The sequence below is a fragment of the Dermacentor variabilis genome, chromosome 10, assembly GCF_050947875.1.
Source record: "Dermacentor variabilis isolate Ectoservices chromosome 10, ASM5094787v1, whole genome shotgun sequence".
In the NCBI taxonomy this organism is placed as follows: domain Eukaryota; kingdom Metazoa; phylum Arthropoda; class Arachnida; order Ixodida; family Ixodidae; genus Dermacentor; species Dermacentor variabilis.
In genome coordinates this window covers 47950002-47971747 of record NC_134577.1, presented here as the reverse complement: position 1 = coordinate 47971747, position 21746 = coordinate 47950002, and the positions used below count along the sequence as shown (strand labels likewise).

Genomic DNA, 21746 nt, shown 5'->3' with positions numbered 1-21746 from the left:
ATCTTCAACTTTCCTTGACACAACAGGAGTAAGGTTTTTCGCGGTTTCTACCCACGCCTGCCCTGGGGCCAGCATCCTTGCGCGGACCTCGAGTGAGCCGACGTGCCACGAGCCTCGAGTAAAGCAGGCGAAGTGGCGCCGACATTTGCGAAGACGTGAGGACCAAGTTTTCGGTTCCAGCTATGACACACCGACGCCGTTTAGCAGCTCCCACGGATCAGCGTATTCGAGAAGGCGAACGAGCCGGCGGCTCATCTTCGCCACGGGCCGCAACCCGCACGAATAGGCAAAAAAAAAAGGACCGCGCGCGCCTCGCTCGCCGCCTTAATCTCGGCTGCTGAGCTGGGCAGCGTTAGGCTCGTATCGGCCGCGCACCGAGCGATACTATATAAGCGACCGCGCGCCGCCTGGCACAGTAAACAAGTAAACACGCTCCCTGCTCCCAGTTGTACGGCCGAAAGATGCGCGCCTTCGGCACCCTCCTGCTGCTGCTCCTAGCAGGTGAGCCGTGCCGCTCGCGTTAATTAAGGGTCGCGCGTACAAGTATGCGACAGTGTAGCGTACGTAAAGAAACAGCTTTGGTAAAGTATGGTGTCATTTCCTGTAGCGCATCGTAGTGACACTACGCGAAAGCGTCTACACCGTGGCGCCCTTCACGCTCGTCACAAACGCGCCGGTACTCGTTTCCGGCGAGTATGCTTCACCGAAAACAAGCCCGCTTATCAGTTCTTATAAAACGAGTCCTCTTATCCATAACAAGGCTCTTATCACCTCGCTGTCAGGCGCGTCACAAATTATTTGAGCAGTTTGTCATTCAAATGCCAATAATATTGACACGTGTACTTGTCTTTGTCAGGCGACACGTTTCACCACCTAACAAATGTTACCGCACAGCGCAGGACGCGCCTGCATGTATCGGAAGTTTCTGGAATGTTACCGATGGTTCCATCCGCTGTCTGTGACCGAACCTTGTGTAATCTGATTGCATGTGCGCGCGACGCGAATAATGTAGAACTTTGTGGAAGGCACGCGAAACAGCGATTACTCTGGAACATTCGACAACTGATGTATAAAAACCGACGCGCTTGACCCGCTCATCAGATTTTCGACGATCGCCGACCGTGTTCGCCGCTATCGTTGTGCTATAACTGTAGCCTGTTTTGTGGGCACAGGTTCGCCCAATAAAAGTTAGTTTTGTCGTTCACAGTATTGCTACTGTGTTCTTCAACGTCACCACCACGTGACAATATTCTTTCTCATTTTCTCCCAGCTGCGGCGAGTGCCATCCTTTCGGGTAAGTGCTCGAGCGCATTGGAACGCCCTGTCAGAATCTAATATCGAACAAGTATTATTCTAAGGAAGCAAATGGTGCTCACTTGATCCCACTGTAAGGTATCAGTAATGTGTAAGGCTATGACAGTGCACAACTGAGCAGGTTCATTTAAGTCTAGCTTGGACTGAACACACCTGAACGCGTCCCATACGGTCACGTGTTGTCAAGAGACAACCTATAAATGTGTCTAACGTCACGCAGTATATTACATAAAGTTTCACACAAGCTTGCTAGATGAAACGCCTAGCATGCTTCAACCTTTGAAGCAACATTTCCAAATTTCATTTATATATTAAACGTCAATCTATGCGTCAATCTGGACTAGATATATATAGAAAAAGAAAATGCGAGAAAAGTTTCATTCTTACGTTACTCGCCGCGACACCACGGCACCAGTGACGTCACCGACACCTCACACACTTCGAAGTTTTCTCAATCTTTGCACCTTGGGCTAAAATCAAGCGAAGGTCCTCGGTCTCGTTTTCTAAATGCAGTTACTTTCTTCTCCGGCAATAAACGATTGACTAAACTTAGCCAGTGGTTCCTGTAACGTCACAGACAGCTGTGTCAAAATTTTAATCACGTCGACACATACCTTTCAGTTCAACGCATTCGTCTGGCATGCAATGACCTCTCGTCACGGTGAGAACTGTTTAAAAAGCGTAATCTACAAGTATCCCATCAGCCAAAAGACGTTCCCTTGGTACCCGTTCACACCAGAGACAGCGTGACCGCTAACAAGTTCCGCTGTTCTAGATCCGGTGCCTACGTACCAATCGCCGGGCGACGTGGTTTACGAGGTTCGCGCCACCGTGTCCTTGGAAAGCCCCAAACCGAACGTGGCCAATGGCACGGAACTACAGTACGCGGGAGAGCTGGCTCTCTACCCCGTCGGACAGGACACGTACCAGGCGCGCTTCCTCAACTTCTCGGTGATCAAGCACGAGTCTCCAGCGAGAACAGCCTGCCCACGTTGCAGACTGGAGACGCTGACCATCGCGCCGCCTGAAAGGCGTTACCCGCCTGCGAATGCGGCCGAGGATCTTGACAGCCTGCAGGGGTCGGTGGTCAAGAATGAGTCTACACCATTAACGGCCTGCCCCGGTTGCAGCCTGGAGACGCTGATCATCGCGCCGCCTGAAAGGCGTTACCCGCCTGCGAATGCGGCCGATGATCTTGACAGCCTGCAGGGGTCGGTGGTCAAGAATGAGTCTACACCATTAACGGCCTGCCCCGGTTGCAGCCTGGAGACGCTGATCATCTTGCCGCCCGAAAGGCGTTACCCACCTGCGAATGCGGCCGAGGATCTTGACAACCTGCAGGGCTCGGTGGTCAAGAATGAGTCTACACCATTAACGGCCTGCCCCGGTTGCAGCCTGGAGACGCTGATCATCGCGCCGCCCGAAAGGCGTTACCCACCTGCGAATGCGGCCGAGGATCTTGACAGCCTGCAGGGGTCGGTGGTCAAGAATGAGTCTACACCATTAACGGCCTGCCCCGGTTGCAGCCTGGAGACGCTGATCATCGCGCCGCCCGAAAGGCGTTACCCACCTGCGAATGCGGCCGAGGATCTTGACAGCCTGCAGGGGTCGGTGGTCAAGAATGAGTCTACACCATTAACGGCCTGCCCCGGTTGCAGCCTGGAGACGCTGATCATCGCGCCACCCGAAAGGCGTTACCCACCTGCGAATGCGGCCGAGGATCTTGACAGCCTGCAGGGGTCGGTGGTCAAGAATGAGTCTACACCATTAACGGGTTGCCCCGGTTGCAGCCTGGAGACGCTGATCATCGCGCCGCCCGAAAGACTTCAACCGCTGGTGGACGCGGTCGGCGATATCGACTACTCGCAGGTGCTCAGCTACCCGGTTCAGTTCGTTCTCAGGTCTGGCAAGGTGAGAACGCGCGTTCCTGTTTTAAAAAAATAATTTGAGTTTTGTTGACATATGGTTGAGGACTTGCTGGCTTATACGCAAGCAGCATACAAGCACTGCGTCAATAATACGAATTTCTCAACACATTAAAGTTCAACTGTAGTTCGTCGAGAAGTGCGCGGTTATTTTCAACTCCGCTCATTACAATTGGCGTCGTAATTCAATAGACTTCCAATATATACCTTCAATGTTGACGTTCATTACACTATCAATGATAAAACAGCAACGTACCAAACTGAAATGTCCCGATGGTATTTCAACTAAAACAATGTGCAAATCTTCCGCATCTGCCAAAATTTTCAAGGGTATTTTAATTCATGGTCAAGATTCTTTCAATTCATTTTTTAGAGATTGACAAGTAACGTTTCAATGACTTCTCAAGAAACAAATCTTTAAGTGTCAGGAGAACAGTGATAATCTAGGACACTGGGTTAGTCACGCCGAGCGTTCTCTGGCACTGACAAAAGGACGCAATAAAAACCGCGAGGCGCACGAGAACGACGTGATGGACGTACACAAGGCAGGAGCACCGCGCCGATGACCTCCTGAGATTTGAAATCTTAGAGAAATAATGCATGCTATTCAATTGCATCTCACAATGCATTCTGTTGAAGAAAGTGAATAGAAAAACAGCATGATTTCTTTAATACTTTTTGCGAGAGAAAGGCAATTCTCAGGGACATAATTGTTCTTCAGGTCGGTTCTTGTTACCGACTGGTATGTTAAGAACGTCAGAATGCCTTTTATTGTTAAAAATAAACAGTAAAGGAATGCTCAATACAGCGTCTCCTTAGTACACATATAAAGTAACCGTCTCCTCACGCGTGCTGCCGTAAAACCCACTCTTTCTTCGACTAAACACAGAGGTGACGACGTAAGGGCGTGCGGTGGCTCTGCGAGTTGATGCAATATCCTGTATTTTTCACGTCATCTCGCGCTATCCGAAACGCACCTCACAGGTGGTTATCGTCGTCTGGGACGACACGACGGTCTAGGCGAAAATTAGCGCCAGTTTTCACGAAGGCTGACGACAAGGATGCGATTAAACCATTTCCACACACTTCAACGCATGCACCTGCAGACTTCACAACAGGGATGCCATTTCACGTAGGGTCTCCTCAGTTCATATTGAAAAAAAGAGAGAAGGATTTGAAAGCGATGTGCTATATAACAAAGAAGGTGTTCCAGAAGAATCGTGTGAGATGACGCAAGGCATGGCTTCTGGTTGCCGCTTACGCGCTGCTTATAGGGAGAGGAAGTGAAGGCGCGGGGAGATTAGCCAGATGTACTTGCGGTTAACATATGCAAATAAGAACGCGGATTAAGAGGGCAGAGAGAGAACACTAGGTGTTCGTGCACGCAGAGCTGCACGTTAGGTCGCGGAGGTCAGTCGGCTTCAGAAATCGCCGCAGTGACCGTGTTACTTTCTCAACCTGCGACGCACGAGGTCAGAAATTCGAGCTAACAACGGTCAAGTGGTTATCTGTAGCAACCGGCTCTCAATATACATATTACAGGAACCAGGTAGACAGCACTGCTTTGTAGACTGTTTCTTTCTCACGTGTAACATGTGGTTAAGCGGTACCACAGAAGGTAACTTTAGTGATGATGTCAGAAAAAAAAAGCTCAATGATGGAAAAACGAAAAGTTTTCTAGCACCTGCATCCCCGAAAAGAAATAAGCTAACTTTTTTTTTACAAGCATCTTATATGGCATGTAGCGCTGACGGTTATGCGCGTAACAAAATATAGAACACAGAGAAGTTCAGACAAAACGGCAGTTTCGCCCGAAAGAGAAAGCATTGAATACGATGGCGAGGTTTAGTTCTTTGGAGGCGGTTTCAACAGTACGCGGGGAGACATCCCACGCAGCACAAAGAGCTTTAAGTAACGTCGAAAATAATTCTTTATAGAATAATCAAAACACCTACACGATGTCTCAGTTTAAACTTTATTTGAATGCATACTTCTGGAAAACCTCCTGCAGCTGTGCCAACGCCACGTTACTAGTCGCCTAGAAAACTCCTTGAAGGAAGCTGATAACTTTTCAGAGTTTTAGAATTTTGCAAACAAATTGCAAAATTTTGCATATTTGCAAACAGCTCAATGCCAATTACTTCAATGAACTTATATGACAAATTAACGGTAATACGCGTTTATACGATAATGAAAAGGCAGGAAAATATTGGCTGCACAGCAAAACTTAAACTTACACCCTCGTGAGTCAGATGTTCCAGTCACTACGGCACGACAGATTTTTTTCTTCTTTCTTGCATAAAAAGTTTGTCAGTAACGTAGGGCGAACATTATTTACATTTCCTAACACACAAGCCCAAAAATACGCACGCAATGCTACACAGTCATACGAAACTCCAAAACTTGGGCAAAAAACATCAGCGCGCGGAAGCGGAAGCCATTCGCGAACGGAATCAAATATTTCCCACGCTACGCACTTGAGCAGCAGCTTCTCGAAAGACGGACGTTATCCAACGTGTGGCTCAACGTGTCCGTCGATCATGCAGCTCCTTCATAATCAATGAAGTCCAAGTAACATGAACAAATTATGGTCTTCTTGAACGGGAGGAACCGGATACCATAAAATGTGACAGAAAGTCATTTCGTGATGTTTATTGTAAAATACCCGAATAATAAAATGCGATACGAAAAAGATAGACTCAGGTTGGTTGAAAAGTCTACACTTTACGTGCCAGTGACGCTCCACTGCACATTAGGCTACTCCTTTTTCAAGAAGCCATGTTCTTGCCGTTAACCTTGAGCAAATAGAAACCAAATTGAAATGATTTCAAATGATCGATTCAAATGACTCAATTGAAATAGATAAACATCAGCTCAGGGAAAAGGTTATGTACAAGTGCAGCATTTAGCGCCGTTCGACCGACACTGAAAAAAAAAATTCGATAATGAACACACATTTTAAAAATAAAACAGTGCCATAGATTTCCTATAAGAAGCCGCATAACAGCGATTATTGAGCAAGGTTTGTCGTGACAGAAAGAAGGGGGAGGTGTAGCGCAAGGCGTGTTTGAATAGCAGCAAGGGTAAATTGGTGATGAACTTTTTTGAAGTAAACGAATCGCGTGACCAACTGTCGTGTGACCTAGTGTCGCACAAACAAATGCACAAGACTGATGCCTTCCGTCTCAAGTGTAGTAAGGTTGTCCACTCTCATGGCCTCCCGCGACAAACGCGAAACAAAACATGCATATATCTCATGAAATCCCTGAATACGTACACGACAGCAGTGAAACACCCGTAGAACATAAAGAACCTTTTGACGAAAGGAATATGTTGCATGCATTAACTATCGCTAGTATTGAGAGGTCACGTCCCTGCCAGGTTGACACTTTTCAACGCGTAGATAAAAAAAAAATTACGACGTTTTACGTGCCAAAACGACTATCTGATTATGAGGCCCGTTGTAGTGGTGGACTCCGGAAATTTAGACCACCTGGGCTTCGTTAACGTGCACCTAAATATAAGCACACGGGTGTTTTCGCATTTCGCCCCGCTCGAAATGCGGCCGACGTGGCCGGAATTCGATCCCGCCACCTCGCGCTTAGCAACCCAACACCGTAGCCACTAAGCAACCACAGCGGGTAGTTTTGACGCATAGTGATTATCGCGGGCGTCCAGTGAAAGCAACTGCTAAGGAAGTTACCTAGGGACGCAACCGATATACGCAGCGGAGACCGACTCCAGCTTCGAGTATTCCACTTCTACATGGTCCACTTTTATCGAAATTTGCATTAGCTCATGCAGTTTCACAGAAAGGCGAAGTGTCGAGTGTTTTTTTTTCTTTAACGCACAGAAAACAAAACTGAGGGTGTGGTGCTACAGAGATGTAAGCGCTACACTCACTCGAAACTAAGGTAAAGTAACACACGCGTCCAATAATTGCATCCATTCTGGAGAAAGTTTCTGTGCAGCACACTCACTTATTACGTCGGCTGCAGTTCCACGAAGGAAGGACTGACTTTCGGCATGTCGATCACACAGTCCAGATCTCCAGAGACTACAGGAGCCCAGCTAAATTGTGTGTTTACACGTGTTTTGAACGAGTATGTAGCGATGTTATCTCTGTAGCCTAATTGCGGATTTTTTCTTTTCCACCTGTTAAAGAAAAAATGCAGCAGATGCAACGAGTTCGAATCTATATACAGAACAACTTTGTGTAAGTGCATAGAGTCGAAACACGAGTACACAAAACACAAACACACACACACACACACAGGCACGCAAGCACGAGCACGCGCAAGCTCACACGAATTATACTGAGCCTTTTGTAAAGCGGAGTTGCTGAGTGCTATCAAGTATACGACGGATGCCTTGGACTCACCATGGTTTCAGAGGCAGTCTACGCATACGAACGTAGTGTAATTCGAATCCAACCCGTCCGCAAGAAGCGTTTACCTCCTCATTACCGTGCAGGAGCGGATTCGCGCTGCACGATGAGCTTTCGGGTTCTTTTTCTTTTTCCTCCACGGCGCGCGCCTCCGCTGGAAAGACGGCTGGGTGGATAAGGCTAAACCTTTAAATCGGGCGGCAGCACACGCCTCCCAGCTGTGACTAATACATTTGGTACTTAGTCGAGGGTGAAATTTCACTCTTGCCTCGATATAAGCCACCAATCAGATAACCGCTTGATTATTTCTACCCACGCTTAGTCAAAGTTTCTTCCACTGTCCCTAAACCCTACTGCTTTGAACTTTAGGGTGAAGCCCTTTATAGGAAAGGTATCCGGTGTTCAGCCGTTTCCTCTTCCTCTCCCCATGCACCGCATAACGCGTCTATCCCTTGGTACTTGGCTCTTTTGTCTTCTGCTACGCTCCGGCTAAATTAGCTGCAACGCATTTGCTCGCTCTACGACTCAGCTCACACAGTAAGGCACTCGCTAATTACTATCTGTATTTCTAGTGTTAGCTTTAGAATGCCAGCATTAGCAGGATAACAAACGTTATGTATTTGATGCACACAACTACCCGACGTGGAAGTCCCGTGGCTATGGTATTGCGCTGCTAAGCTCAAGGTCGCCTATTCGACCCCGGCCGCGGTGGCCGCATTTCGATGGGGGCGATTTGATAAACGGCCCGCGTATACTTACATTTAGGTGCACGCTTTAGGTGAAATTAATGCTTCGCCTTTCGGGCAAAACTGCGACTTCTTTTTTTTTAAAGCATAATCACAGCGGTATACTCGTGCAGGCTCCCCGAACACTATCGGTATTCCTGCAGTTCGATGACCTTGCCAGGTTTCGGCAGGGGGTGATGGGACGCGCCCTTTCGTCCTTCCCCGATAGGTGGTGAAATACGAGATCAGCCTTGGTGCCCCAGCCTGGATTCACCACGTGTACAAGTCCGTGCTGACGCTCCTCCAGAACCAGGTTGATACGCCGCGGGAGCTCCCAGCTGTGGCATCTTACTATGAGGTAAGGTGCTGATACAAACCTGTTCATTTGGCTGGCACGGTCTGCCAACACCGCCGCGCGACGAATGCAAAAGGAGGGGTATGCACTCCGGTACCTTCAGAGGCCAAAATATAACAAGAGCTGTGTACGCGAAAAGCGAGTTCGCAAAAAAAAAAAAAGCTAGCATTATTTTCTTTAAGCTTATAATTTATAGCAATCAGACGATGGTGAGCGTATGGTAGAGACGGAAGGACGTATATGGACGACTGATCAATGAAGAACCCCGCATATGCGTGCACACGCACGCACACACAAAGCTAGCGACCTGCGGCACCAAGCAAATGAGATGCTGCGACTATCGATCAGATTTGTTACATATACAGTGAGAAAGCCCGTGTCTGTGGTACACTGGTGAGAGCGCATCGCAGGTTTGTAAGTACTATATACCCTCACGGTGTGAACCTATATTATTTGAATGCAAACGAGAACTCTCACGCTTGCCCGCGCTTGAAGATAGCACGACCGGTCCCGGTGCCGTTTAACAAGGCGACTGAATGCTTGACTGAAAACATAATGAAGCATGGCGTTACGACTTTTAGTTCATGTAAAATGAAATCCTTCTAAGAGGAAATCAAACTCCTATGAGACATCATTCTTCTGCGTTTCTCATTTCTGGTCTTGAAGAGATTATCGTTGCCGAAAGATATATAGTTGCCGAGACAACAATCGCTCACATTCTGCAGGATGTGTGTGTTACCTAACAGAAATGCGCGTGAGTGACGCTTCCGTGGTTTTCGTAATGCAGAAAGGTGATTGCTGTACATTGTTGCGCAGCTGTTGAAGAAGTAGCGACGAATGTGCGTGCTGCATTTTTCGCGTTGAGCAAAAACTAGACGAAATCGTCAACAAAGTTAGAATCCCCAGCAGCACCCAGCAGCCTTTAAAAATGCTACAAGTTGCAAGCCGCGTTAACCGTTGAGCGGCTCAAAACTGGGTCATGCCGCACGCACACCGGACGGACACTCTTGGGACCTTACTTAGCTGTAAACTGCTGCTTCGTTCGCAGGATGGTGTGTCCGGATACTGTCGCGTCACCTACGAGGTGCACTCGCTAACCAATCTGCACGCCGAGTACAAGGTGTACAACATGACCAAGACCAAGAACCTGGACGACTGCCAGCCGCCTCGAACCGGGAACAGCACGGGCGGCGCTCAGAGATACCGCGCCGACCACTCTGAGCGTCTGTCCAACAACTTACTACCGCTACCACTGGATAGCACTTCCACCTCTGAGAACAAATCTTCCACTGAACGTCCCAAAGATCTTAACACGGTGGGCATGGACATTTCCTTGGCCCACGGTGCAATCTCAGGCTTAACAATTTATGCGAACGATGGATGCGAATATTAAGTAGGGCGATTTTTGCGGAAAACATACGACAGAGAAAGAACGTTTATTAACAGCAGAAGGCAGCCAGGTTGACCTGAATCTTGATGAATGTAGCTGGAGGGACGATGCCGTTTTGCGTTGGCGAAACGGGAAAGAGAAAATTGGTAGGCGTGCCATATATGAGACAAGGATACAATCCTGGAGTGAGGAGTATAAGCATTTAGCCGATGGACCTACTCACACTTCAAGTTCGGACTTCGTGGGGGGGGGGGAGGCTATTCTGAAAGCGTCCATTTAGTAGACATGTCCATTTCGTCTGCTGCTCAAGTGCTGATTGGATGGGGGAACCTGTCTACTTCTGACACGTACCAGCCAATCAGAACTCCAGCAGCAGACGAAATGGACATGTCCGCTAGGTGGACACCTGCAGAATGCCCCGCCTGTAGTTTGCAGAAAATGAGGCTTGTATGGCGCGCCATGAAAATACAGTTTCGGCAAAGGCTTATGCAAGTCTTTCAGAGCGGTGTAGCTCGTCGAAGTGAACCAGAGAAGCGGCCGATAGCTGCTGTTTACGCGTGTACCGGATTAAAGACTCGATCCACGTGTTTTGGGCAGGTGGCACAAGTCCCATTTCGGAGTCGTAAAGTCGTAACATGAGTCGCAAAAGATGCACATACCGTTATGTGAATACTACTCTGGACGACGCCAAAATTCCTAATTGTTGGCGTTCTGGGTCAATCAGAAAAGGCGTAGCCGCCCTGCGAACCAATCAGAGATGAGATAGACGCCCGTTTTGACGTTATGGCGGAATTTGACGGCCGCTTCAACCTACGCGGAAAAGACTCGCACGGCTTCTCTGGATGCCAGGGATAGTACCTGACCTGTATTTTATTCGCACGCTCGCATTCGCTCCGGTCAGGTCGACTCCGCGGTGACCGCGCACGAGGTCTCCTACTACAGGGTCAACGGCAGCCTCATCGAGAACGCCCTCTCCGAGAGTCTCGCCACGTTGCCCGTGCTCGGAGGTACGGTCCTGGTGCGAACGCGCCTTCAGCTCGAGCTGGCCAGCCACGGAGCGCCGCCCGTGGACACCGCGGTGCAGTTCGACGGAGAGCCGCGCACCTCGCTGAAGCTAAACTTGTCCGAGGTGGCCGAGCACTTCGACGGGTACGCCTACGGCTACCTCATGGGCAGCCCCGAGCGAGTCAAGCCTGAAGTGTTCGCCAAGCTCCTCGATGAGGTGGCCGAGGAGCTCGCCAGCCTCGAGATCAGCACTGAGACGAAGAGAACTCCTGCGACAATGCTGAAGCTCGTCAGCATGATCTCGCTCCTCAACACCGAGCAGCTGAAGCAGGCTATGCCGCCGTCCCTCCTCAGCAAGACCAGCGACCTGGAACCCAAGGAGCAGCTCCTCAGGTATACGGTTGCGCTCGTCCCAAGTACAAAAGCCTGAAACTGCCATTGTGAATACGGATGCGAGATCTTCATTGCAACGAGATCTCGTGCCACTTGACCCAGCTCAGAGTAAAACAATCATTCGGAGCGAAGGGAAATTGTAAAATGTAGTTCAGTACTCAAGAAGACGATGACAGGAACAGAACATTCCCCCTCATCGATAAAGGAAGACCAAACCAAATGCACAGGACATGCAGGGAGCATCAACTGGCCTTAGAGCATGAAAGGCACACTCGTGTCGCGCATCTTTTTGCTCAAGTAATGGGAATGTCGGGCAGAGAAATGGCTAACTTGCGAATACCAAGTTCCTTCTGTGTATTTTGTGTGTGTATTATGCAAAAAGAAAGAGTGAATTGAACAAGAGGATGCGTTGTGCGCGCATGATGAGCGATACGATTTACATCATGTGACGTATTCACAAATTTTGACGAGTGTTTCTTTCATGGATCTAATAATTTGTGCAGTAAAGTCAGTTGATGTCCAACGCCCGTTCATGTTGATGTTGGTTCCTTTTCAAATCGTACACAGGGCAACACAAGTGAGAAGTTAAGCGGGTGTCTATAAAGAACAAGACTTTCCTAGGCGTTCAGTTTTCCGTTTTCTTAGTCCTATTACCATGTTTCATAATGCCATTAACCAACTACAATTAACCAACTAATGCAAGGCGGAAGGCTGAAGTTTCTGCGAATTGCTTCTGCCTTAGCTTGCAGTGATTTCGGATGTTAAGCTCGATGTTGAAGTATGGATACAGACCTCAAACACTGCTTTGCTCTCTTCTACAGGGCCCTGTACATCGATCTCCTGCGCAATGCCAGAAGTAGGTCCGCTGTCGAAATGGCCCTCCACCTCATGAAGCAACAGCTCCTGTCCCGCCAGGAAATCGCCCGTTTGTTTGGCGACCTGTCAGTGTTCTTGGCGACCTTCCTTGACACGAACACCCGCGAGCTGCTCCGGGTGAGCACAATTAATCCTACATAGTATATTTCATGTGAAGGCTCATGTGAAGTGGGCACTACACGATGCGGGACCAGTTTGTTTGACATGTTTTCGTAAAATGCGCAAGAAAAAAAAACTACAAATAGCAGACTTCGATACAAACAGTTTTAAGTGACAGTCTGCGTATGTGTTTGAATATTAGGTCTATACACATACGAAACACTCTTAAAGTTTACACACTTGAGGCTCATGTTGTCCCATAACAATAATTGTCATCTGCCTCGCGTCTTTCCTTTCTTTAACGCTGCGCGCGGCACTTCCAAGCCATGAGTGACATGCTCGCCATCAGCGAAACATAGCACTATCGACAGGAAAGTAGCGAGCGCAGAGACTTCAAGAATGGAAACGCAAGCAACGCAATTCTTGTAGGGCAAGATAAGCCACATAGGGTGCAAACATTTTTAAAAGCTTGTGGCACAAATTACAGCAAGGTCGATTAAAGTGGATTTGTGAAGGTCACGTGGCAAAGTACAGATCACGTATCATGGACGTAACCAATTAATTAGTGAAGTCATTATGCTTTCGAATTCAAATCACGCAAGGACACTTGACTCAATTTTACTTGCTCGAAACACTTGCGTCCTGTGCGAGCACAGTACCATGGCCCCAAGCGCTAGGGGCCCCAACTTTTGCGTCCCTCTAATCTAAAACTCGCTAATTATTGTTGTGAGACAACGTAAGCCCCGAAGGGTTTCTGCCATTGCCGAGCCGGCGTTTCTGCCGTTGACCTATTCTGTAAAGGACGAGGAGGTTCTGGCGGTGACGCGCCCTTGAAAGGACCCCTCAGTAAGTTTGGGCATTGCAGACAAGCGCGGTGCGCGGATACGATAGTGTCTGCCAAGTATCAAACCACGCCACCAAGCAAACAGCTCAAAATTCAAGTGAACTTAACGAAAACCCGCGCGCCCTTTCTGTCAAGGGCGCCTCGCTTACTGCCGGAAATTAAGGTCACACGCACAAATGCCTCTGCGTCATACGCACTGCCTGCAATGTCTCCGAGTATGGCATGTGACTTCGGTAAATCTACTGCAGAAAGTGCAGGACAGCCACTGAAGTGCGCCTTGCGGCACTAAAAAAAAGGAAAAGGAGGCAGCGCTTGTGACATAAAAGTGGTGCGATGTCTCGGCTTTGGTATGCGGGAAGGCAAGGAACGAGAGATTGTGGAGAAGAAGAGGCGCTAGTATTTTCTGCAGTCCTTTGGGGAGCACGGCACAGCGCCTTGAGAAAGGGGAGGAGGATGTCAATAGAAAAGAAGAAAAGGGATGTTGTCGCGGTCACAGTTCGCTTGCAGAGAAAGCTACAGAAATTCTGAGAATTGTCAACCAATGCGTAAGCATCATTTGGCTCAGTTGTGACTTCGTGTTTGCTTAGTGTTGCTTACTTGCTTTTCCTAGCTTATGCGCATCTACCCATGGCCTTTCCGGCAGCAAAGAATGCTTAGGCTTTAGTAGACATTGGTCCGATTTCCACTTCACGCCCGGTCCTTTTAAAGTGATCGTACCAAATGAGCCGGGGCGCCGGGCATGAGCACGCCTCGACGGAGCAAGGCGGGCTCACCAACTGCCGGGGTGAGGTGTGCGAGGGGAGAGCGCACCGCCGCGATGCCATGTCCCCCTCGCTGTCGCCCTGGCAAGCCTGTATTTTGCGCGCGTCCCTTGTCCACGCAAGCTCTCGCCTGCGCTTTGACTGCGCATCGGCAAGGCCCAATCAAAACGCACCAAGCGTCTCAACGCACTCGCTTGTCTGCGAGGTGTTCGTAGCGCGAAGGACGCTTAGCAGCGTTCAATTGGAGATTGGGCCACCCCAATCTGAAGTTGGCCCACACCCTAACTTCAAGTTGGCCCAACCTCACATTTACTTGTGCCATACCCAAATTTCAAGTAGGCCGACCTCGAAATTGAAGTTGGCCCATCCCCCACCCCGAACTTCAGGTTGACCCACCCCTAAATTTAAGTAGGCCCAGGTGTAAACATTAAGTTGGCCCATCGCCAAATCTTAAGTTGGCCCACCCCCAAATTTCGCTTGGCCCACGTCCAAATTTAAGTTGGCCCATGTCAAATTTCAAGTTGGACCACCCCACATTTCAAGTTAGCTCACCCACAAATTTCAAGTTGGCCCACCTCCAAAAAATTCAAGTGGACCCAATTGTAAATTTCATGCTGACCCGCCCCTTCATTTCAGTTGGCCCACCCTTACTATAAGCTTCCCCATGCATATTCTAAGGAGCCCTATGCATCTCTATGGGTAGTCTTTCTTATTTTATTGCTCTAAATTGTTTATCAATCGAAAGCAACCAATCATCTACATTTACACTATCATAACGATTAAATGACTTTGCAAATTATGCATTTTTGTGCAGATACAAGACATTACACTTTTTGCATGACAGGGCTGGGAAGCTTTAAAAAAAAAATATGCAGTTTAACGTGCCAAAACCACTTTCTGATTATGAGGCACGCCGTAGTGGAGGACTCCGGAAATTTTGACCACCTGGGGTTCCTTAACGTGCACCTAAATGTAAGTACACAGGTGCTTTCGCATTTCGCCCCCATCGAAATGCGGTCACCGTGGCCGGGATTTGATCCCGCGACCTCGTGCTCAGCAGCCCAACACCATAGCAGCATAGGAGGCGTTGACCATAGCCGCTGAGCAACCACGGCGGGTTGGGGAGCTTTCCAAAAAATGCTTACACGTTAAAGGGACACTAAAGATTACCAGAAAGTCAAGTCAAAGTGATAAAGCAACGCTCTAGAACGTCTAAGGCGCCAATATTATCGCGAACAGAGCTTTAGTAACCGAGAAATTCAGGTAAATGCATGACACGATTTGAGACCCCCCAGCGACATTTCGGTACTAGCCCGATGACGAAAGCACTCCTCATCACAATTTATGTCACTAGTACTCAACTACTCGTATTAAAAAGATAATTTCATTAGATTATAAGACGGAAGAAAATGCTACTTGCCTACTTCTATTCGATTCTAAGAAAAAATAACATTTTGACGTTACCCTTGAGTAGTACGGGTGATCGAAAGGTTTCGTTTTCGCTCGACTCTGAGCGCTTGACTTCGCGCCGCGCGCGCTTTGGAGTTTCAGTTGTTTCTTTATCGTGCCGTGCTGCGGTGGTCCTGCTGGCTCGCGAAACTTGCATTTGGAACAAGCAGCGAGAATGCCACCCATGTGATGCCGTGGGATGCGCGAACGGTTCGCGGAACTTTGCCAAGGGCAGTTGCAGCGGCGAATCCAACGTTACTTATCAGTGTGTGCCAACGAATGAACCTCTCCGTTCGAAATGGTTAAGTGCCGTACCTCTGCCACAGCGCGCTGGCAAAGAGCCGAAAAATCACATAGTGTGCTCGCTGCACTTTCGTCCAGAAGATTACGAGTTCAACGCCGACTTACTGAAGCCGAGTGGAGTGCCTTTCAAAGCAGGCCGCCGGCGTAGTGGTACGCAACGACGCCGGCAGCGCGAGCCCTCAGCAGCAGGTCACGTTCATCAGTGCTTAAAGGGGTTGAGACACCAAATTTTGAGGCTATAAAAAGCATGTTGTAGGCTGCTTCCGTATGCAAGGACACCCAGAACGAGGTATTGGACGCTGTAAACATTTCAAAATAATTTTAATTGAGCACCAAAGAGTCATTAAAAACTCCTTCTCGTAGTCGAGACCCATCGCTAGCGCGGCAGTTACTACGTCACAGAGGAGGAACGAAAATATTGACGTCATAGCACACCAGCACAAAAACGTGACGTATGATGAGTAGCGATGAAATGCCGATTACGGAGCCTGCTGAGCCGAGCAACCGAGCATAGCCTCCACTACGACCGAGCTACAGGCATATAGAAATCCTTTCTTAATGCAAAGAAGGGGTAAGGCGTGCAGACACGGACACAAGAGGAGAGAAGTGGACAACACGAACGCCGCACGCCGGCCCGCGAACGGCAAACTGCGTGCGGCGAGTTGCCCTGCGGACGGGCCTTTACACGTTTGAGTGTAACACTAGCCGGCCGACTCCGAAAGGGACCAGGATATGCGGCGTTCGTGTTGTCTGCTTCTCTCCTCGCATAGTCGCGTAGTTCGGCAGCTCGGAGCGGACTCTCCTTCGCTTGGCCTTTCCACGTTACCGGCCCGTCCACGTTACCAGCACGGAAACTCGCCGCACGCCGTTTGCAGTTCGCGGGCTCCCGTGTGACGGCGGTTTTGCTCGCGAACGGCGAGATTTCCTTGCCGTAGAGAGGACGGGCCCAGGACCCATTTGTGCGGCAGCCGTACGGCGAAGCGGCCAATCAGCGACCGAGGAGTGGTCGCTCTGGCATCGACGGCAGCTTCACCGCCTCTGATCGTTCGGCGCCGCCGATATCGTCGCTAGGCCTTTTCCGGTTCACTTCAAAGCTAGAGCTTACGGCGCTTCGGAATGAATCACCGACTCTCACAAGCCGCAATATTTTCTTACCGTTGTTGTCGCTCTTCGCAATAATTATAATAATCACGACATGCACTTCAAATCGCCAGTGGTTGACCCCTGCTGGCAGAGCACGCGTATGCGCGAGCAGACGACGCAGCATAGTTTTACGTCACTATTTTTTGTGGGCCACGTGACCAAGCCATGTTGCGTTTCCTCCTCTGTGACGTCATAGCATCCCCCGGAGCCCAGAAACCGAAACCGAAATCGCTCGGTATAATAATGCTACTATTAAATTATTTATCGGATATATATGAATCCCGCTGTGTGTATCGTGCTCCCTGAAGCATGACGCAACGTTTGAATCAACAAACGCATGAACGAAAATTTTGATGTCTCCACCCCTTTAAATCGCTGAACTCGAGCCCAGCATCGCGAGCCAATGTGTCGTTGTCAGGGTCGTCCATTGCAACGAGCATCGAAGTTGGCGTCATAAAATAAAGAACAAGCTTATCATCGCGCGCTTTCCCTTCCGCTAGCCACCATAGTATGGTGGCTAGAAGGGAGAGGTGACGCCAGCGCCGGCATATCCGCCGAGAAAATGCGATCCTCTCGCTCATGCGCTGCCGCAAAGGCCGCGGTGGCGCTGCGGTCAGCTTGGCGATGCAGTCACGCGGTTGCGCGCGTGTGCCGCTTGCCGCGGTGTCTGGCCGGCGCGGCAGCGTTCCTGTTTCTTCGCGGCTGCCAAAGTGTTATCTCGTTTGTGGCAATATGTGTTTCGCTGCTGACATGTTAATGTGAGTGCCGTACTTCGCCCAACAAATGAATTCCAACGCAAAAAAACGCGAGGCAGCGTCACTGCTTCGCCCCTGGCTGCACGTCCGGCTATGTGTCGTCGAGGCAGCAGGGAGGGTGCTCTAAACTTAAAAGGGTGCGCTAAGTTGCATATTGCTTCAAGGTCGAACGTCTTAATTTTTTTATTTAGAGGAAAGTAATATCCCTGCCTCCCCATTTCTTAGTGGGTGTTCAATGTTTAATGTTTTTCTTTCAAATATACACAGAAGCATGTGTAAATGTGATATCTCGTATTTTGAGTTACCCTGAATGTATGATGTGCAGTGCTTTGCTATTACTACGATGTGCAATAAATTTTTGCTATGCTTTGTATTACCTGTTCTGAACCCCATTCACATTTTTTAGGAGTAAGCTGACGCGTCATATTACTGAAACTTAAGGAGTGGAAGACACCGGCCTAAGAACACCCAACCTTTTTTCTCTCATTTAATACCCCTTTTAATTTCCTTTTTACATATTCCTCTATGCTCTGAGGTAATAAACAACGTTATTTAAAAAATGCAATCGCACGGACCCGAAACATATTTCCATACAGCTTTTTCCCTGGCTGTCCTCGCAACACCAGTTGCGGAAATAAACCTTCAAATCAAATCAAATCCTAATTCTTTTGGTCTGTGTCTCCTACTGTCATCATGCACTATATTGACCACACGGGACTCATTCCGACCCTTCAATTCCTGAAACTGAAAGGATTCGCGAATAACGCTTTAGATACGCCGATGTGATACGCAGCACATGTATTGCAGAGGCAACCACTCGATTTTAATGATTTTGTTTGTGGGGTTTCACGTGCCAAAGTGACTTAGGCTATGAGAGATGCCGTAGTGGAGGCATGAAAGACTCTGGAAATTTCGACCACCTGGGGTTCTTTGACGTGTACTAACATCGCACAGCAAACGGGCGCTTTGTTTTTCGCCTCCATCGAAAAGCGGCCGCCGCGGCCGGGGTGCCAGGCCGGGATGCCATCCCTCATCCTTGGGCACAACGATCGGGTGCCCTAACCACTGCACCACCACGGCTTAAAATTGCATTCTGTCAGCCGTAGTCACGTTCGACTAGTGTTTAATGAGCTAAACCATTGCTTGCAACATCACTGAAAGGCCGACGCGTTGCGTGCACGGCAGGCGTCCTTGCGTATGCTCAAAGCCAGCGGCGCGTACGATGCATCGCATTACGGCCAACAGCGCCACCTACGCCCGGCTTGAAATGGAGGAGCGGCTTCCATCCGCCGTTGGCGTCACCTCTCCCTTCTAGCCACCATAACCATAGTTCCGCTTTCGCGCTGCTGTCGGCTCTGTCTTGGCTGTTTCTGGCCACGCGTTTGCGTTTTGCGCATAAAAGCCGTAGCGCAGTCTGCGGGCGCCGTTTTACTCACCGACGGCGCAACGTCACTATGAGACCATGACGTCAATACTCCTCGATCGGAGGGCGGGTGATTTGAACTGCGCTAGAGGTACGCGGACGCTTCAGAACGCATTTTCTCTTCAAATAAGTCTCTTCCTCGCACGAAACAAGCGTTTCGAGGTTTCTGGGATGGTATTTCAACAGTACACATTGACGTAATATTAACCTTTAGTGTCCCTTTAAAAGGGCTGTTTATGTTGGCATTAAAGTTCGCCTCCTGGCAGCATGGCGAAATTTCAGTTCCTCTCACCTCCTCAAATAATGAAGCAATATGAAAAATTACCGTGATAAAGCACCCCCTGGTTATGCATAGGAACTTTACTGGTTACGGGTCCTTTGAGCAGATAGGCTGTTTTAAGCAATTACCACCCTCGGTTCGAATGTAGTTGACCTCCTTGGCGTTCCTCTCCTGCAGGACCTGTGTAGGAGCACTGAGGGGTTTGTGGATCTTCGTCTCAGAGCAGCCACATGCAGCCATCTTGGAAATGCGGTGACTCGGGGTTGCCCACATGATGCCTGATACAGCTCAGTGACCGCGACGCCACACCTCGAAACTCTGGAAGTCTCTCAAGAAACGTGCAACTGGCCACACAGCTTGTCTTGCACTTTGCTCGTGGCATCTAGGTGTTACAAACAATAGTTTAAATTATTTGCATTGCCCTGAGACGATGAGCAGGGCAAGTTAAGATTTTGGTAAAAAGAGACTATCACATGGCTTTGACTTGCGTTAAAAATGAAATTCACTAAAGTGCTTCCAGTCTGCTACCCACAATCATGTTCTTGTTCTGGTTAGCTGTATCTGTCTCTGAAAATCAGGACACCAATAAATGACCTGTAGTATATGAAGCTGTACAATTGTTGTGAAAGCATTCATGTGTGTATGTGCGTCTTATACACTTACCTCTACCTTAGCAGGCCGTGGCCTCCACCTGTGCAAGGACTGAACTCATTACAATAAATTTCACACACGTGCACACAAAACAACTGCTACTGTGTTGGTATTTCCGTAGACTAGGAGCGAACGCATAGTATTTTGCAAGTTTCCCAATTGGCCAGGATGATGAGCAAAATGAGAACAAAGTGGGAGCCAACATTTCAAGAAGTGGACTTGTCGTTTTCAAGGGCGACATATGCTTTCCTCAGCACAGTATGTATAGGTAGGATTCTAAAGGGGAGAGGGGGTAAGGCAGGTGGGCAAGGCAATGGCCGAGGGTGTGTTAGCGGCAAGGGTGTACAACTGAACATAAAGGAGTGCTATTCAGCGTCGGTGAGGGATTATGCAGTAGTGCCGTGTGTTAGCCGACCATGTGTTTTTTTCTTGGAAGGAGCCTGGACGACGGGAAGGGGGGGATTATCTGCTTCGCTGGAGGTCAGTGAGCTATCGTCTCTCTGAAAGAGAGAATAAAGGATGCGGCAGAAAATGGTGCTCGTGGAAAAAAAAAATTACTAAAATGGATTTAGTATATAAATAAAAGGAAGGAAAAAAAAAGAAAGAAAAGAAGAAACGAAAAAGAATACACTAAGCAGCCCAATGACATCTAACTAAGAGCTGTTGCCTATAGCTTTAAATTTAGCACAGCGAATAGATTCTAAAGCTCCCTTTGAAACATTTATGCCTATTTGCAATGTCTTGAACTTATGGATGAGGTATGATTATCTGTACTTTGTCTCGTTCAAATTGAAAATTTGACTGTAGGATGTACAGTTTAAGTTCATCAAAATTATGCCCTGGTTCGTTTAACTGCTCGGCGACAGCTTTGGGAAGCTTTTTAACTGCGTCCGTGCAATGTCCATTTAACCTGACATTCACTGATTGTCCCGTTTCACCTATATATTGCTTCTTACAGAAGGAACATTCATGCATATAAATCACATCGAAACTAATGCAAGTAAAGCTAGTTTTTGCTTGGTGTGTATAAATATTTGTGGCGCTCATAATTTTAATATCACTTTGAAGGTCCCTGCAGGTATTGCACCTGGGGTGACAACATGCTTTTATTATGGGGAAATGATGTTGGTTGACTTTTGCGTGCACTAACATGTCATGAAAATTGTTAAAGTCATGTTAGTGCAAGCAAAAGTCAGCCAACAAAGGCAACTATACTTCAACCGGCAAGAGAACGCCACATCAACAGAAAACTATGCACATAAAATTTTACAGAGTAAATCACAGGGCAATTAAAAACGTGGATGCTCACTCTTGGAACATCAAACACTTACTATGGCTGCACATGGATCTAATGTTTGTCTATGAAAAATTTTTCAGGCGATCTCTACAGATGCTTGTTACTCAAGCCTGTGACACACATATACAGACACTTGTTGAGCAAGGTTCACATGGCCAAGTTTGCAAATTGAATTGCAAAGAAAGCAACAGTAAAGTGCTTCCTGCCAGTAGTACCAAGTTGTGTATTTTTGTCCCCTCAGTAACGCTGCACTGATTTGCCTTCACTTATGTTATAAGTTAGATACCCTCTTTGGCTGCCAGCAATACAGCAGGACCTCATTGATACGGTCACATTACATGGGCCCTGCACCACTTTTTATCAAAGTGGTA

At 48.4% G+C, this 21746-nt stretch overlaps 1 protein-coding gene across 1 annotated transcript; it reads left to right on the top strand.

Moving 5' to 3' along the window:
* The first annotated feature begins 458 nt into the window (after positions 1–458).
* LOC142560478 (uncharacterized) lies at positions 459–20148 on the top strand. The gene is made up of 8 exons (XM_075672630.1): positions 459–501; positions 1271–1294; positions 2090–3225; positions 8581–8709; positions 9755–10021; positions 10998–11494; positions 12316–12487; positions 19605–20148. The coding sequence occupies exons 1-8, from the start codon at positions 462–464 to the stop codon at positions 19707–19709; spliced, it is 2370 nt and encodes a 789-aa protein (XP_075528745.1). The 5' UTR covers positions 459–461; the 3' UTR covers positions 19710–20148.
* The last annotated feature ends 1598 nt before the right edge of the window (positions 20149–21746 follow it).